Below are 17,797 nucleotides of genomic sequence, written 5' to 3'. Positions count from 1 at the left end.
CGTCCATTCCTAAAGGTCAGATCTGGCGGTGACGCCCCGGTGCCTCGACAATGGCTCCGGATTCAGTTCCCTTATCGCCTCCACAAAGCCCACAGAGCACAATGCACGCCTGGATGTAGTCAACTCTGCTACTTGGAAAGGAACTGAAGAAACGATGGCTTCTTTTGACTGTGTTTAATGTGGTCAACAAGGCGGCGGCGGCTCTCTTCCTATTCGAGTGAACTTGGGGCTCTGATAACTGCACAAATGACGGCAATTCACAATACAGTCTTCAAAAGTTCCAACAGACATCTATGGGGTGATTTCTCATTCAGTGTTTTCCACGAGAAAGAAGAAAGAACGAGAGAAACTAGAGAGAAGAGAGAGGGAGGGAGAAAAGGAACATTTGGAAGGTATGTAGGAGTAATGAGCATTTTAATGTATGACTCAATAAATCAACAGACTGAAGTGAAAAGGGGACGGAGAAATGAGAGAGGGAGGGAGAGGTCCGTGGAGAATCTCGCTTGGGCCTCAGGACAGAGGTAAAGCTATCCAGCAGAACAATGGGCTTCTGTTTCCCACTCTGCTATCTCTATCTCTGGATTTTCAGCTCCTTCAGCTTCCAACCTCCAACGTTCTCCAGCCCCCCAAAAAATTGGAAATAAACTCCGTCTCGTGCTCATTGGTTGTGGATAATAGGTGTTTGGGTAGAAAAACCTTCCATGTTACTCCCTCTCTCTCCCACCTCTTTGCTGCACTTTGAATCCAACTTCTTTCTCTGTCCCCTTCCTCACGCTCATATCACATTATTCATTTCTCTTCCTCTCGTCTTTTCTCCCCACTCCCGCCCCACCCCCTCTCCCCCACCCTTCTCACCTCTTGTTTATTGATTCTCTAGATTAAGAATTCCGAGGGTGGAGGATTGTAACACACAAGCATGAAATTATTTTGGGGTGTGCTTATTTGCCTTTCCCTTGCATCTATTTGGCCTGTGTCTGTAGACAATTATGCCTACCCAGCTCCAGACTCAGGTGCTAATAATGAAGGACAAATAGAATCGTATGTGTAAACTTCTCCCACTGATGAAAATTTATATTAACTTTCGAACACAGTAAACAGAGCTGCATAGCTACACCGTCCCGGGAGCATTGCCGAAATGAATTTGCTCACTCCTACCCCAGGAAGGAAGCTTGTATAGTGAGAGAGGAGCGCTGGCGGCAAGGGGGGGATGGGGGGGCTCCGGTGGGGTTGCAGGTGGGTGGGGATCTGGCTCCATTGTGTAACCTCACACTTATATATTCCCCCCCCCCCACTAACGACGACAAAACGTTGGGTCTGTTTTGCCCATCACGGGTAAAGTGTGTGAGTGTTTATGTGCGAGAGTTGAAGAGTGCATATGCACCGATGTGTATATGTCTGCCGAGACGGTGGGAGGCCGAGCCAGCAATAACAGAGAGCACGGCCTGCGACCACTAATGTTCACCAGCCAGCACCCGCCCCCTCGCCCCTCCTCCCCTGCTGTTGTCACCATGTGGATCTTCTGTGCGCATACAGGGATATATCTGTTCTAGCAGGGGAGAATAATGAATTCCCCACCTTTAAGCTGAACTTTAACACAAACTGAAATAATAAATACTAATTCAAAACGGTCTGCTTTGCTCAGTTTTGGACCATAAAAGTGACCATAGTAATTTCCCCAAATAATCAAATATGTGCCATGACTGCATACAAAATAATTACTTAATTGGCTTTTAATCGTAAAGATGACATAACTGGTTCTTCTGTCTATTTTCTCAGTGGATCTATCCCATGCTTCATAACTTAAGAAACTCAATTTGCCCCCACAATGTACCCACCTCCCTTGGTCTCTGTCTCTACTGGTGGCTTCAACACAGTCTTTGCTGTGACCTGCGCACTACTGCTCCATTTAGATAAGATGACAGCAGGACCATTCAGCAAAGGTCTTTATCTACTGCTGCTCCAAGGGAAGTCCTTTAGCGCCTGACAACGGCGAACCACCAGAATATACTATCACAAAGAGACAGAGAGGAAGAAAAATAGAGACAGAGAGAGAAGGGGGGGAAACCGGGGAGGTATTTGTGTGGGTAGGAGAAGACGAAACTGTGTGGTTGTTGAGACAGTGTGTGTGTGTGTGTGTGTGTGTGTGTGTGTGTGGGGGGGGGGGTCAAGTCTTCTCTTGTATAGATATATAAACACACACTGTAGTGTTGAAGCGCCTGGTTTCCTCCTCAGGTGATTATGACCCCTCTACTTTTCACAGTTCCAGGCAAGTGGAGGTCACACAGCAGGATGAATAACTGATGTGAAATGTTGCATTCAGGCCAGCCATAGTTCATTTGCAAAAGGCGCTGAGCCCAGTGGAAAAATGGGAACTATGGGGGGAAAAAAAAAAACCCTCAACTGCTTAGACCTAGTTTCTTATAAGTAGTATGCCAATTATCTGAACAAACATGTTTTTCATACACTACATTAAAAAGGAAGTACAGGAGCTATTCAGAGAGCCTAAACACGGCGGTATTTCACAGTAAACTAGGCATTTTGACCTTCTTGTCAGATGATTACACATAATTAAGTTGTTTTTCATGGAGGTTGCGTTTTGCCTCTGTTGACAAGGCTTTACTCAGAGAATCTCACTCACCCCCCATCAAAAATGAAATGGCCACAGGCAACTAGCAATCTGCGGCACCAGAGGACATTACGCTAGTAGCCGGTTATGTGCAAAATGCCAATATCAGCAGATGCTGCTGAAGAGACGACCGTGTTGACACAGGTACATAAGACGCACATGCACAAACAAAGACCAGGGCCAGAGTGCTAAATAAAAGGTCGGGTAAACGCTAACTCGTCTTGCTGCATTATGGGTAAGTAAAGTACATCTAAGTGCATTTAAACCACAGCACAAATACAATCATTAGGGAAAACAGGAGAATTGCTAAGTGGCAGTGTCATTCATCTTTATGCCAACAATAACTGGCTAAAAAGGAGTAGATGTCATTTAAGAGCCCTCATTGTTTGGGGGGTGGATGTGCATTGGCACAAGCAACCCAATCCTGCGAGCCAGTTAGAGTACATCTGAAGACGACGCTGTCTTTGGTGGGGGGGGGGGTGGGGGGTGGCTCTGCTGTTGCAGGTCAATAGTGTGGGTGTCTGTCTGTCTCATCCTGCAGAGCTCAGGTTAAGTGTCGAGTCTAAGTGTTACCCTCTTCTGGGGTCGATGAGAGAGCACCCTGACCTCAGCTGGAAGTGAACTCAGCTCACCCCCAAAACACAGCAAATTGTCCAATGTTCATTACTCAGACAATTATTCTGCTTAAAGATGCCGATTAACTATCACACAACAATTTATAAATGCCATAATGTATTGCATTAGTGCTTGTTTAAAAAAAAAAAATCATTTATCAAGTTAAAGGCGAAAACTGAATCCAGTTTTGTCACTTGTCACTAAAGCAAACGAGAACAGACTTTTAATAGCCCTTACATAGTTTACACAAGTTTATGTGACAACTTTTTCTTGCCATTAGCCCCCAGTCTCCTCAGTGAGGATTACTCTCCATTGAGGGTGATGTACCTTTCAATGAGCGCTTCACTTCCTCCAAAGATCAACTCAATAAATAACCACTGCATCTGCCTGTGGAAGGGCGAAGGATCACATTCACCCCCCCCCCTCCCCTCTCCTCTCTCTATCGCTTTGCTTATGTAACGCCTATCTTTCCCCGTGCTCCTCCTTCTGTCTCTCCCTCCATTCTGCATTGTACCTTGGCGGTTGTCTTGTGAATATTCCAATTACAGCAATGTGTGTTTGACCTTTAAGTGAGCAGCACAAGATATAGTTATCTGCCTTCCACTCTGACACCCAGCGTCTATCAATCAGTAGTCTAAACCCTCCCCCCCCCAACCCCACTAGGGTTACTAGACTGAGCTGGGTCTGGTGTGTGTTCACACATGTATGTGTGTGTGTGAAAAGTGAGAAAGAGATGGAACGAGGAAGCTATCATGGGCACAAGAGTGTGACCGGGGCTAAGGTAGACACAGGAGCTTGGAGAGTTATGAATGCATAAATATATAAAACACACAAACAGACACACACCAAAGGAGAGAGAGAGATGTTTAAACACTTTTTTCTTTAATCTGCCACCAGCCTGACTGAGGCTTACTTCCATAAACAAAGACGTTTCCAACAGCATCCTATATCACGCTTCTAAGAACAAGCAAGCGTGAGCAGAATCATACTTCTTTAGATTCATTCTTGTGCCCGCCCTTCTCCAAGAGGCTAATCTACATCTTTCATTGAATCAAGAATGGAAATTCACAAGAAATGCTTCTTTTTCAATTTCATGCTGAAGGAGCTCAAGTTAGTGGATGTAATTTCTCCTAACAAGAAAATGTATCACTCTGTCGCACACTTAGTGCAGCTATGTGAGAAAAAGGGGGCCTCCTTTCTGCATTTCTTTTTTCTTAGGCTTTGATAAATGTGCCAAAAGCATGATGACTCCCTTCATAGCACTCCATACAAGGACAGAACAATTACAGTGGTTATTAAAAAAATAAAACCTATGGTTGAAATTTGCATGAAAGATAAATGACATATAATTTAGGAGTGTGATAAAGGCATTACAAAATGAATTAAGGACTAAGCCAAGGGGCGGATGGTGGTTACTTTATACATTGTGTGGACTCCTCAACTTCTGAGTCTAAATTATTTGATGGTACAGACTCATGATTTTGAGAGGAATTCTCTCCTCACACATTTAAAATCTGTGCCAACAAAAAAGTATTTCCTTGCTGTGATTTTCTGGGGAAGACTAATAATGTAAAAAAAAATTAAAAAAAAAAAAAAAACTACAACAAATCCATTTGAAGTTTTGTGCAAATTGGGATTATCAGGTTCATGCCGATTTGGATGATGAAGTCCAAACAGGTGAAAAGGAAAGCATGACGAATAGTATCACAGAAACAATACCACGCATGGCCAAGCCACCAGGCTAATGTATATTTATCTTGTATACTTCTGATAAATGCATATGCAGAAACAATCAAATCTCTGCGTTTCCATTGGAAGATTTTGCACTATGGACTCAAGCGTGAAACCAATATCAGCTTAGTGTCTACTCAAGCTTGAAGTGCTGCGCCTCGCCCTCAAAGCATGTTCTGCATATGCTCATGGGCGTCATTTTTATCAGGGTGGAACAAGCAGCTTTCCAGCGCTATCACTGATCAATTCGGGCGAGTTAAGTCCCCAGTGCGGGTAAATAAGCAGTGGTTAGGTCTTGATGAGGAATGGCAGGCTGTGCGAGTGGGAACGTAGGTTGGAGAGAGGCGGGCCTGTCTATCTCTGCCGCGATGGATGCCTTGTGTGACTTCCATCATTAACCTCAGGCGAGAGTACATCTTTATTCTATCTGCTCCAAACAAATGTTCACTTTAGCCTCCAAAAGGATTCAACTGGAAGTGGATTTAATTTCACAAATCATCTCTCCCACCTGTAAAACTTTTTACTGTATTTGCCATGATTTGAAAATATAGCACATGATATATGTCTGATTATTATAAAGTTATAAATGATATAGGTGGCAGTCCACCGAAGTGAGGACCGGACTATGAGACTGAGCAGCTTCAGCCCTAAAGCCTCCAGTGAAGAGAGCCAAAGCCAGCGCTAAGTGACATGTCAGTCAGTTTGTCTGTTTGGAGCGTGCTATTCCCCCACGGCTTGAGCTTATTTACTGCATTTGTATGAAAAGCTGTGAAGAGGAGAGGGCTGAGAGCCCGGCTGGCTCTCTTACATATGTATACAGTGTTTGGAGGCAATGCGTAAAGAGAGCAGCACCCCCCCCCCCTTCTTTTTTTTTTCAGGCTGGTAGAGTTACAACTACAAACAACTTGGGAGAAGGGTAGAGCCATTTATATATTCAAAAATGGGTCAGGGATGAAGGTAATCGGAGCAGCAGAGAGTGTTAACAAGTGCAACAAAAAAACCGAAAAAAAAAACAACCTGTGATGATACCTGAAATCTTTTAGCAGAGATTCTGGACGCATTAGAGACAGAGAGCACCGGTGACATTAAAGATGCTGCTTCTTCTTGCTAGTCATCTTCTTAACCAGATTTGAAGTCATTTTAATATTAGTTAGGGAGGGGGCATCCACAACAAACCATCGGGCATGCGTTTCAGAGTCTGATTTGTTACTATTCATGACTAAAGCAGAGAGGAACTGTAATACTAGACATGCTTGTTAAATTCACAACACTCCAAAGCTGCCTTCTAGCAAATCCTGTCTTTTGGTTGTCAGCTTAAGACACCCCGGCATATGCATATGTAGGATTTTTAAGCTCTGTTAAATGGATAGCGGTGTCGTGGCCTATCAAATGACTGTAAGCCACTTGCCTTGGTTTTTTTTGGGGGGGAAGGGAACCATTTAAAGAAAAAGCAGGCAGCAATGCGTTACCTTGTATGCATTGGAAAGCAAACACACACACACACCTTTTTTCATCCTCCTGTTAACTCCACATTAGAAGGAAACTGAGGCATTTACATGGATGTATTCGGGCTGTGTGTGACAGTAACACTCCACCCCACCGCATTAATGACTGCTCCGCTGGTTAAGCCAACGACAGGGGAGCGGCAACAAACAATGACAGAATGCCTGTTTTCAATTGTTGAGACCACGCAAAAGATGATACGCCATTCACCACCGAGCCAGTTTGCAAATAAATTGTTGTGGAGGGTATTGAGCTGAAAGCAATTGCTCAGTCTCCTCAGTGTATGTGCAAGTGTGTGTGTGTGTGTGTGTGTGTGTGTGTGTGTTTGTATGTGTGTATGCATGGCTGTATATGTGTTTGTGCTCGTGTGAGTGGACTTATAGATCCAGTGCCATTTATTTCCCAGAGCTGGACGGGGGCAGTTAAGGAGGCGTAAAAGGAAATGAGTTGTGAAGTGGCCATTGATCCCCCGGCCTGCACTGGGTTAGCCAGAGACTGCAGGACTATTGGCCACAGTATGTGCTGCTGAATGGCTGCCTCTTATTTACACGGAGGTGGTTAACCCTGGCCGGGTCATTTATCACCGGGCTCGTTGGAGAAAAAAAAAAAAAAGGAAAAGACAAAGACAAAAATGTGTCGGGTCAAACAAGGCCTGAGCTTAACAGGATGATAACTGGATTCTAGTTCATGATTTTACCATTAAAATATATGGAGATGTACATGGTTGAAGTGTAAACACACACCAGCCTGCACCCAGTATGATCTGGGTTTTTTTCTACCTGTGCTGCCTTTGACCTGTACACTGCTCTGCTGTCACCACAGCTCCTGACTGCTTGAGGATAAAATGCCCATAAGTGTTTATTTCCAGCAGATTTCACTCTATCTCTCTCATCCCTTTCGCTCTCTCTCGCTCTTCGCCTCCTCTCACTGTCCCTTTCTCCTCGTCTCTCTTTCAAGCCTTGCAGCTTGACATTTCGCCGTGCTCTCGGGGGACGCCTGCGCGAAATGGAGTTACTGGGAGAGCGCCACTGTAAATTCCAGAAGGCCACATGTAATGTGTCTTAAACATAGATGGACAGCCCAGGTTTCAAGGAGCTGAAGAATAAGGAGGAAGAGGAGGGGAAAAAAAAAAGAGGGGAGAGTAGGAGGAAGAGGTGGCATCTCGATAGAGAATAGAATAATACTGTGTTTTGTCTGGGGAAGGGTGAGCAAACAGAAGCTGTGCTGTCATTCACATCCTATATCTTTAGTGTCATCGCAAAGGGGGAAACTACAGACCTATATGTCACAGGCCTGTATGTACTATTCTGTGGGGACTGTCTGCTGATAGCCGGGCTTGAAATAAAAAGAAGGATGGCTTTCATTGTAAATAAGTCAGACATAAGGATGGCCAGAGAAGAGGTGTCTCTCCACTTGAAAGGGGAAATAATTTTACAAAGACCTGCAGTACATGCTGCTTTCCTAATGCTTCTTCTGCCTTTACAGAGGAACCTTATCTTCACTCAGACGATGATGGCTAACAAAAGGCTCCTTTATGAAATCGTTCATATTTCAGCGGAGGTCTTTCTCCTGTCCTGAGAGGTGATTGATGCATCAGGCCAGGACCAGTGTCTTATTTACACAGTTGAGTGGGGTAATCTCAGGCCTGAAAGATAAACCTAATGAGCTTCTTTGTGTAAGGGTGCAAATGAGAGACACCATCCTCCCTCCCTCCGTCCCTGTTCCATCCAAAGGGACAGTCTGGGTGATTAGGCCTTTAAATTATGCTCAAGGGCAAAGCCCAGATTTGCATCTTAGGTATGAGTGTGTGTGTGTGTGTGTGTGTGTGTGTGTGTGTGTGTGTGTGTGTGTGTGTGTGTGTGTGTGTGTGTGTGTGTGTGTGTGTGTGTGTGTGTGTGTGTGTGTAGCTTCTCAAATGCGGTATGAAGAGACAGACAGAGAGGCAGGTGAAGGGCAGAGAGAGAAAGATGCTTGAGGCTTGTTTGTGGGAAGTGATGGGAGGTGAAAACTGTGTGTCAGTATTTTAGAGAGAGTAAGTATTTACCTAGTGAATACCACACAACAAACTTGAGTTGTTATAAGAGGGAGATGAGCTCGTGTCTGTCAAATCAGTGAGCAATACCCCCCCTCCTCCCACACACACACACACACACACACACACACACACACTGTCATTTTGTCCTTTGTCTGTGGGGTAACTTTCTCCCTAATGACTTTCATTTTGGGGAGAATTTCATTTGCCCCTAAACCCTAAATACTACCCATCACTTGCTGTCAGATTTCTCATCCCGTCTATTTCCTCCAGCTAAACAGCTAGGAAGGCAGGTTAATTGCTGTCACTCTCAAGTTGGACCACTGCCTAACTCCCGTGTAGCGACAGGGGGTAGCCTAGAAGTAAGATGGCACCTTGGCGCACTTATTGTAATTTATGTCAAAAATGTTGCAGTCATTTAAATGGGGTTGGATAGTTTGCATTTTGCTGCATCATGTGCCTCAGGAAAACACTAACACGCATACCTAACTAGTTTACCAACACACCCTCTGACAGCCTCTGTCTCTTGTAAGCTGCGTTTTTGCGGAAAAGCAAATAAATATTTGTCCTAATGAACAAGCAGATAACATAATTTATGGAAGAAAAACAATCAAAATACCGGGTTTTAGCCAAGATTTTCGAATTATGTTTAAATTTAATGAGTGAGTCCTTTTAGATGCGTCGTAGGTTGAAGGTTGTCCCTACAGCCATCCAAAGATCTTTGGTTAAAATGACTGACCCGACCATAATACATTAGCCAAGGCCTCCATCATTGCTCTGAATATCAATATACTTCCTACAGCAGTGAGCCCATTTAGAGGGGGGCAGTAGTTCTGAGTATTGGCTCATCAATCCCACTGATAACCCTGGCAGGATTAAGTCTACAGACCACTGCAATCAACTAACAGACTCATTATGGGACATTATGTTATAGATCCAAAGATCAATGCATGGCTTCCATGTACATACATAGCCACATACAGTATTAAAAACATAATACTAACTGTGGCCAATGACAAATTGATTGGTAACGTGAGCTCAGCACATTTTTTTTAAACAAGAGCTTTTACGGTGATCATTTTTTTTTTTTGCAGAGTAATTAGGGCTGTGTAACATTCATCATTTGCCCTGATACATATCTGCAGCTGGCAAATTGCAATCAGATACAGTGGGTATCTAATCTGTGATCTCAAATCAAATTAGGTCTATTTAGACAACCTTGGGAATGGGGTGATGAAACCCCGACAGAAAATTAGGGACTGGAAATTTAATTGAGACAATGGTTGCTATTGAGATATGTGGATAACGGAGTGTGTGGCTTTCACATTGAACACAAAGACCTGCGTGAGAACAGAGCAAAAATTTACATTCCAGCATTATATTTTCAACTTAATGAAAAACAAATGCATTATCTATGCTGTCAGAAGAAAACTCCAACAATCAATATTTGAATATGGGAAAAATTGCCTGTAACCTGATGAGCCATTCCATGAGCCGTTGGCCGAATCTAAGGTGACGAGACCTTAAGATGCTACTTTTCTAATTATAGCTGCAGGTGGTATTTTGGAGCTGCTAGGTAATGACAGAACCCATAGGGACAGTGGAGAATTCATCAGTGCTTATTATTAATCATCCCCCCAGCAGCGTGATGAGAGACTGGAGCTTCTATACCCACCGGACCACTCAATGTCATTCCAAATATGGGTGGAAAATTACACCCAACAGCCTTTCCTTCAAAATGGACTCAGAGCAAATGTGCACTTTTTTTTCTCTCTTTTTTTTTTTTTTTTTTCCAGCTGCACACAGGTGAGGAAAAAAAAAGAAAGAAGTGAAAGTGCAGACAGACGTGTATATAAGACCCCACGATACGCATACCTGCACGCTGTCTTTCAAACACATCTGCCAGCATCACAATCGCCTTCTTCACATGAGCACATTTGCAACTACAAAACAGCGCAGCTTTGTGTTCATAAATGTATTTTAAAAAGGAAAGCTCATCCTTCTTCCCCGAGCTGCGCTTTCCCCTCCGAAGAGATGCAGCGTGAGCGCGCCACAGGAAGTGTGTGTGAAGTTAACAGCACAGGGCCCCTGTTTTAAAAAGCCTCCGGAGACCTGTTAGCTGGACTGCTCATTTCAATGTGTCTGTCTCTGGGTTGGGAGAAGGCTGCGGTTGGCCTCTTTACAAGGCAGCACACTGTCATACACCCCCCCCCCCAACACACACCCCACCACCTCGGCTCTCAGCCGTACGTCCATCTCTTAACTAGCTAACTAGACACTTTATGCTTACGTCGCTTTTTTCTCAGCGTTGTGGCCTTTTCTTGTTTTTTTTTTAATCTTTTTTTAAAATTTTCTTTTCTTTTTTTTATTAATTTTAACTGCACGGCTTCTGTGTTTTTAGATCATTCACTGACTTTACATTTACAGACACACTTTCGTCTTCTCTTTTCAATTACATTTGGGGGAACATAGTCTTATATTATATCTATAAGTAAACCTATTCCTCAGATCTAGGGCAATTCTTAATAAAATCTGTGTCCCAAAATTTCTCCGTTGTCTTAAGGCTATTTCAGAAACACACATGTATGTATATAGGGCATTTTAAATTAATTATATTGAACTCTTAATTAAAAAAAAAAAGCTCAAAAGATTTTTTACACCTGAACACCTTCCGTGTAATGTGAAATGCTCTGTAGTGCAACCTGCAGTACAACAATCTAACAGTATCTTTTTTATCCTGCTCTCCATCTTTTTCTATTTCCCCCTCTCTATCTGCTGAGTGTATAGAAGACAGTTCTCTACCCGACACCTTCAAATGTGAAAGAGTGATGACTGAGAGAGGGAGAGAATTGACCCCAATCAGGTGTGTGTGTGTGTGTGTGTGTGTGTGTGTGTGTGTGTGTGTGTGTGTGTGTGTGTGTGTGTGTGTGTGTGTGTGTGTGTGTGTGTGTATGTATAAAGAGTGGTGATAAATCGGGGGTGATGCCACAGTGCTATGATGCCGCTGCAGCCACCAGCAGGGCCGCTGGGGTTGTATTGTGGATGGAAGATGGGGGGTATGAGGGAATGAAGGAGGTGATGGTGTGTGTGTGTGTGTGTGTGTGTGTGTGTGTGTGTGTGTGTGTGTGTGTGTGTGTGTGTGTGTGTGTGTGTGTGTGTGTGTGTGTGTGTGAGAGGGGGTGGGGGTGGGGTGGGGTGGGGGGCTCCAGGACATGCTTTACTTTGCTACACTGACTTCCCCATATACACACACAAATGCAAAAACACATCTATTGTACTGCCCTGACCAAACTGACCACAGGGCTTCAGCTGCCTCCAAAATTACACACACACACACACACACACACACACACACACACACACACACACACACACACGCACACACGCACACACGCACACACGCACACACGCACGCACGCACACACGCGCACACACGCGCACACACGCGCACACACACACATACACTTGCATAAAAATTCACATCAAGCCAAAAAAAAAAAGGACAGCGCGCATCATTACAAACCCACGGCGTTGTCCCCCATCCGCCCCAAAGCACGGCCCTCTGACCTAATCCCCCACTGCTCTTTTGGCAAACTGTCAAAGCCATCATTCACCGTGAAAAGACACGAGAGACACTTGACTCCCTTACTCTGCTGGCGACTGACTTTCACAACTCCTGCCCCCCAACCACCACCTCTCACACGCCCCCCTGCAGTTCATTCACCCTCAACTTGCTCTGACTGAGATGAAGAGCAGCAGAACAATGAAACATGGGTTTGAAAAAAAAACCAACAACTTAAAGATATCACAAACAGCAGCAGATACTTGTGACCTGTGGTGACACTAACATTTTGGAACAATCAACACAATAAACAACCAGCAGGAAGAAACCAAACTATCAAATCAGTCAGAAAAGAAATGATCTATGATAAAGCGTGGATTAATAATAATAATAATAATAATAATAAAAAATAAAAAGAAGCGTTTTCTAGTTGAAGGAATGTGAGACAGAGAGACTGCATGCAAATTAGTCTTTCAAAACTGTCCCGGTCAAAGGTTTCTCTGCAGCTGGTGGGTCTGTGGTAGGAGCGTCTGTATGTGTGTGCGCGTGAGCCTCCAAATAGTGCCGAGTTAGGAGGCCCTCTGGTGGATACAGCGCTGCCATGACAGACACACACCCATGCAAACACACATACACTGCTCAAACTGGTCCGTACGATGCTCCAACACACTGTCTTCTGTCTTCCTCTCTCCCTGTCAAGCGCGCGCGCGCACACACACACATACACACTCACACACACACACACACACACACACACTCACACACTCACACACTCCTTTCTCATATGGCCTCACATGGCTACAACGACCTCTACCTATGTACAAACTGAAATGCAAAAAAAAAAAACACACAAAAAACAATCATAAACAACTAGGACAGTCCCAGCAAAACACTTTCATCGTCATCATCTGCAGGCAACAGCGTCAAGCAAAAACGTGCCGACAGCGCAGCAAACTGACGACAACATTTACCAACAACATAAACAGCCCGCTGCATAAACAATGTTTTTTTGTTTTTCTCCATGTGCTAAAAAAAACCAAACACACACACAAAACAACATAGTAATTCATTGTGCCTCCTGCCTACGCTAGAACACCCCAGCGCTGCCTGAGAGGAGAGCACAGCAGAGCAGAGAGGGAGAGCGAGGGGAAAACAGAGTGAGGGAGAGAGAGCAGCAGAGAGACGAGACGGGGGAGAAACACAACTTACCTGCTGTTGTTGCAGATGCAGCAGCTCGACTGTGCTTACTTCGCTGCTTGTGTCACCAGCGCTTGATCTCCCATCTCTACTGCCAGCCTCTAATTGGCTGCTGCTTAGGGTGCTCATTCCATTTTGACTCATTGAACTGTTGCTTATTGTCTCTGTGGCCGACTCCTGCATCATCATGATTTAAAACCTAGAAGTGATTAAGAGGCACCGGTTAGGGCTCTTCTTGGTACAATTCCCCCCTTTTTCCCTCCTATTTTTTTTTTTTCCTTCTTCTTTACGCTTCCATTATCAAGCCCTCAGTCCCCCTCTGCAAATTAAAGCATTTAAAGAAGAGGGAGGGGGGGAGGGTGGGGGGGGGAGGGAGAGGGGGGGGGATGCAGGAGGAGCAATTATGCATTCATTGTGTAAATGAAGCAATACAAAGAGATGCATGTCCTGGTGCTTTTTGAAATGGGAAGGGTACCTAAATGTGGCAAACATTTTTAACCACTAAAATTTGGGCATAAATCAATGCATTTGGATTTTAAAACTATTGTTTTCTTATTGTTATTATTATTAATAATACATTTGTCAAAAAGAAATACAAAAAAATGCTTAGATAAATATGTCATTCACAAATGAGCATATGCTTGATTCTTAATATCTCCATTTAGGACAACGAGGCACCACAGACAGAGAAAAAAGAAAAGAAAAAAAGAAGCAGGGGTACTCCTAAAATATTTGCCGTCTTGAAGCCGTCAGATTTTTAGAGTGTTTCATATCTGAATGAAGTTGCCTAATGACGCAAAGCTAATCATGCAAAATTAAAATTTGGAGGGGGGCGGTGGGGGAGGACGAGGAGGAGAGGGAGGTACCAAATCACATGGTGCAGGGCTGCTGATGAACACTATAATGGGTTTGTCATCATTGCGGAGGCTAAATAAAAGCTGCCTCGCAGGCTTCCATAGAGGAAGAATGCTCATATGTCATTTATTGGCTTGAATCCGTTTACATTTTTTCTCTTTTGCCCTCTTCTTTAATCAAACCTTATATATTCATTTATTTTGTGACATTTAAAAAAACTAAAATCAACAAGATGCAATTAAACCAAATGTTGAGCTGCAGTCAAACTTTCTGGCCGGAGATTTACAAGCCAAAACAAATTGTTAACAACTGTAAATAAATATGAGAAAGTGAATTAATTCCGTCAGCTTGTGGAAAATTGGTGAGAAAAAAAAGGAGGGAAGAAAGAGGGAAAATATTCTATCATGAATATCACTAATGATTGTGCTAAAAACGGCATAAATTATGCATATTACCTCCTCTCTTTCCAGTAATAAATGTTTTATCATTATCCCCTGCATTTAATGCTCTGCACCTTCGCTGAGGCCGAGAGGAGCCCCAACAACATCAGTCGACATCCTCACAATAAGGAACAGACACTCACACCCAACACATGGAAAGTCAAAATGCACTCCACAGTCATGGATTCTGTGCTGTCTTGAACTGCAAAAATATTTGTAATATTTAAAATTTGAAGAAAAAAACAAACAATTGAGGCAAAATTTTAAATGATTTAAAAAAAAAAAAAAATACTGGAAAAACTACCACTACTTCATGGCAGAAGTTTGCTTGCAAAAGCTGTGCAGCTCGCAAATATTTCAAATCCTATATCAACAGCAGAACAGCAGTTTTACCATTTTCACATTTAAATACAAATATTTTTACAGCTCTTTTTCCATGTGCGAGAGCAGACTAACACCAGAGAATCCATATACATGGGGACGGATGATGATTGTGTGTGTGTGTGTGTGTGTGTGTGGCTTTTTGTGTGTATTTGTACCCAGCCCACATAGGTACCATGTGTATTCTTTGGCCTGCAAATACCATTTTAAAAAGAAGTGTGTACACGTCCTTCATTGTGTTTGTGTGTGTGTGTGTGTGTGTGTGTGTGTGTGTGTGTGTGTGTGTGTGTGTGTGTGTGTGTGTGTGTGTGTGTGTGTGTGTGTGTGTGTGTGTTTGACGAGGGGCAGATACAGGACGGGCCTTAAAGGATGTCCACAGCCAGGATAAACAGGATCTAGGCAGGGAGAACAAACAGGACTGAGCTATTACACAGAGCAGGGCGACAGCTGCCCGGGACACAAGTAAATAGGGAAGAGGCCAGGACAAGGCGTACTTGTGAACAAACAGGCCCCCTGTTTAACACCGCGCCGCTCACTACTGATGGAGAGAGACACAGTGAAAAAAGACAGAGGAGCGGAGAGACAGTGGGTAGGGGGAAGGCGGGGGAGGGAGGGGAGGATGAATACGGAGGGAGAATAAGAGAGTGAAAGAGAGAGCGAGAGAGAGAGAGGAGAGTGAGTGAGCGAGTGAGTGAGTGAGTGAGCGGGTGAGTGGGAGGGAGGAACTAGGTGGTGGGGTTTTTTTTGTGTGTAAGAGGGGTGCGGTGGGGTGGGGCGGTTGAAGGGAGGGGGCGGGGGAGGGGGGGAGAGAGAGAGAGAGACTGGCACAATGTGACATCCAATCCGGTGATGAATCTCAGCATAAGAAACTCAAGGCTGCAGCCGAGATCAGCCGGCTAATAAGTATTCAAATTAGGCATAAATTTTACATGCCCAATGTTTAAAATATTCAGAGAAAGACTGTCTGATTGCCTTTACTACGATTTTATGAACATTCTAATAGAGCTTGGATCTCTCTTTTTCTCTGCTTTCTTTCTCGGACCTGGCGAAGGACGTTCAGAAAAACTTAGAAGATATATGAGACAAGGAAATAAGGATTTATTAAACTACTGTGGAAATCCACAGAAAATTACTTCTTTGATATGAACAAACCGATGTATTTTTTTTTAAAATTTTTTTATGTGCTTACAAGTGATTATTTATGTATGAAAAGTTAATGTCATATGAAGAAAAAGGCAGAACAAATTAAGTCAGACAATTAGTTATAAAAAAAAAAAATCCGAAAGAATAATTTGAATTTAATACACAAATAATAAAAGACCAATTCCAAGCTTAATCTCAGTGCTATAATCTTCCCTCCCTCCTACAAAATAAAATCTGTGCAATATGTCTTGCTGCAACATAATGATAATGCAGATATATGCAAAGTATATTCGCAGAGATCAGATGGTGCTTTAACCTTAATGACAGCGGTGAGATAAATTAATTAGCCATCTAAAGGCGGCATTCAAATCTGCCAATTAGAATGTCAATTAGAAACACAGCCAGGCTGCAATGATGAGCGGGCTACCAAGCTGTGGATGTGACTGTGGGGGTGATGGGACTGTCACAGATAGAGACACACACACACACACACACACACACACACACACACACACACACACACACACACACACACACACACACACACACACACACACACACACACACACACACACACACACAACACACAATACTCAAGAGAGACAGATAGGGACAATACTCAGCACCTGAGGGTGTGACTGTGTGTGTGAAGCATGTATCTACATTTGTGTCTGTATAGGCGTACTTGTCTACCGCTGGTCCTCCATGCCCTCTCCCTGAGGGGTAACAGCCCTGACCCCGGCTCAGCCTGTCCTGAAACAACTGGGTTGGAAGGAGCCTCGCCACCTCCAGCTACAGTATCTACTGGGGCCCTCGTTGTGATCTGCGGCGGCGCAGGCGGCTTTAATGCCGCATGAGCGAGGCTGCCGGCTTGCCCGCACGTGTGTTTGACATCCATAAATTGCCGGCGTGCTGCATTTCAACACACGCTTGCTATTTGATGCAATTTCCTCAAGCCATAATCTTCCAATGAGGGAGAACCTCGACCACTTATTATCATGATCAGAAGCAGAGAGGAAGGCTGTTATTACCTGGTAATACACTGGTAATTCTGTGGATGTACAGCTTTGGGAAGGAAGATGACAGTGATACTCAGCGTTTAGGTTGAGGGGAGGCGTAAAGATAGGAAGAGATAGCTTTGCGCCCTCTAAATTTACTGCCGTCAATGATCGCTGATGGCTCCAACGCTTCTATCAGAGGAGGGAAGGAAAGGCATTTCCTGATGAAGCGAAGAACGACGCCCACGCTGTATTTACAAAGCCTCAGACCAACTCCAGCTTTTGTCTCATTCCTTGCCCAACCGTACAGTTGCTTGCTGTTCCGCTTCAGCTTCAGCAAATATTTACTCTTGAATCTTGCACTACTCAGATCTGTCTTCTCCGTCAGGTGCTGAATCTGAGAAAGGCTCCTGACGGCGCGTTTGGCCCAGACATTGGGAGAATTTCTCCTCTTTCTTTCGAGAAGTGACACAACAAAGGTGTAAGGAAAATTGAGCCTTTCATTGCCTCCTTCACACACACACACACACACACACGCACACACGCACACACTCTCTTTCTCTCTCTCTCTCTCTCTCTCTCCACCAGTTTCGCACATACACACCTAACACAAACACACACCTATCATTAAAGGGGAAAGAAGCAGCCCTCCATCTTTGTTTGCGAGCTCTAAAAGCCCTTAATGTAGCCTCATTACCTGGCCTGTCTCCCGCT

General features: G+C 44.0%; 1 protein-coding gene across 7 annotated transcripts in view; it reads right to left on the bottom strand.

The window, feature by feature from the left end:
* The window catches only part of foxp2 (forkhead box P2), a 96,742-nt gene that overhangs the window by 50,460 nt on the left and 28,485 nt on the right, over window positions 1-17,797 (bottom strand). For 6 of the 7 annotated variants that reach the window (XM_069709238.1, XM_069709243.1, XM_069709242.1 and 3 more), the window contains one exon: window positions 13,279-13,465. The exons of the other annotated variant lie outside the window; for it this stretch is intronic. In XM_069709238.1, the coding sequence (XP_069565339.1) occupies window positions 13,279-13,455 (177 nt within the window). In that variant the 5' untranslated portion in view covers window positions 13,456-13,465. The remainder of the gene's footprint in view (window positions 1-13,278; window positions 13,466-17,797) is intronic. 7 annotated transcript variants of the gene reach the window in all.

The sequence above is a fragment of the Brachyistius frenatus genome, unplaced genomic scaffold, assembly GCF_029030835.1.
Source record: "Brachyistius frenatus isolate BFR_SWC_R1_liver_20210118 unplaced genomic scaffold, ASM2903083v1 Contig_81, whole genome shotgun sequence".
Taxonomy (NCBI): domain Eukaryota; kingdom Metazoa; phylum Chordata; class Actinopteri; family Embiotocidae; genus Brachyistius; species Brachyistius frenatus.
This window is presented reverse-complemented; position numbering and strand designations above follow the sequence as displayed.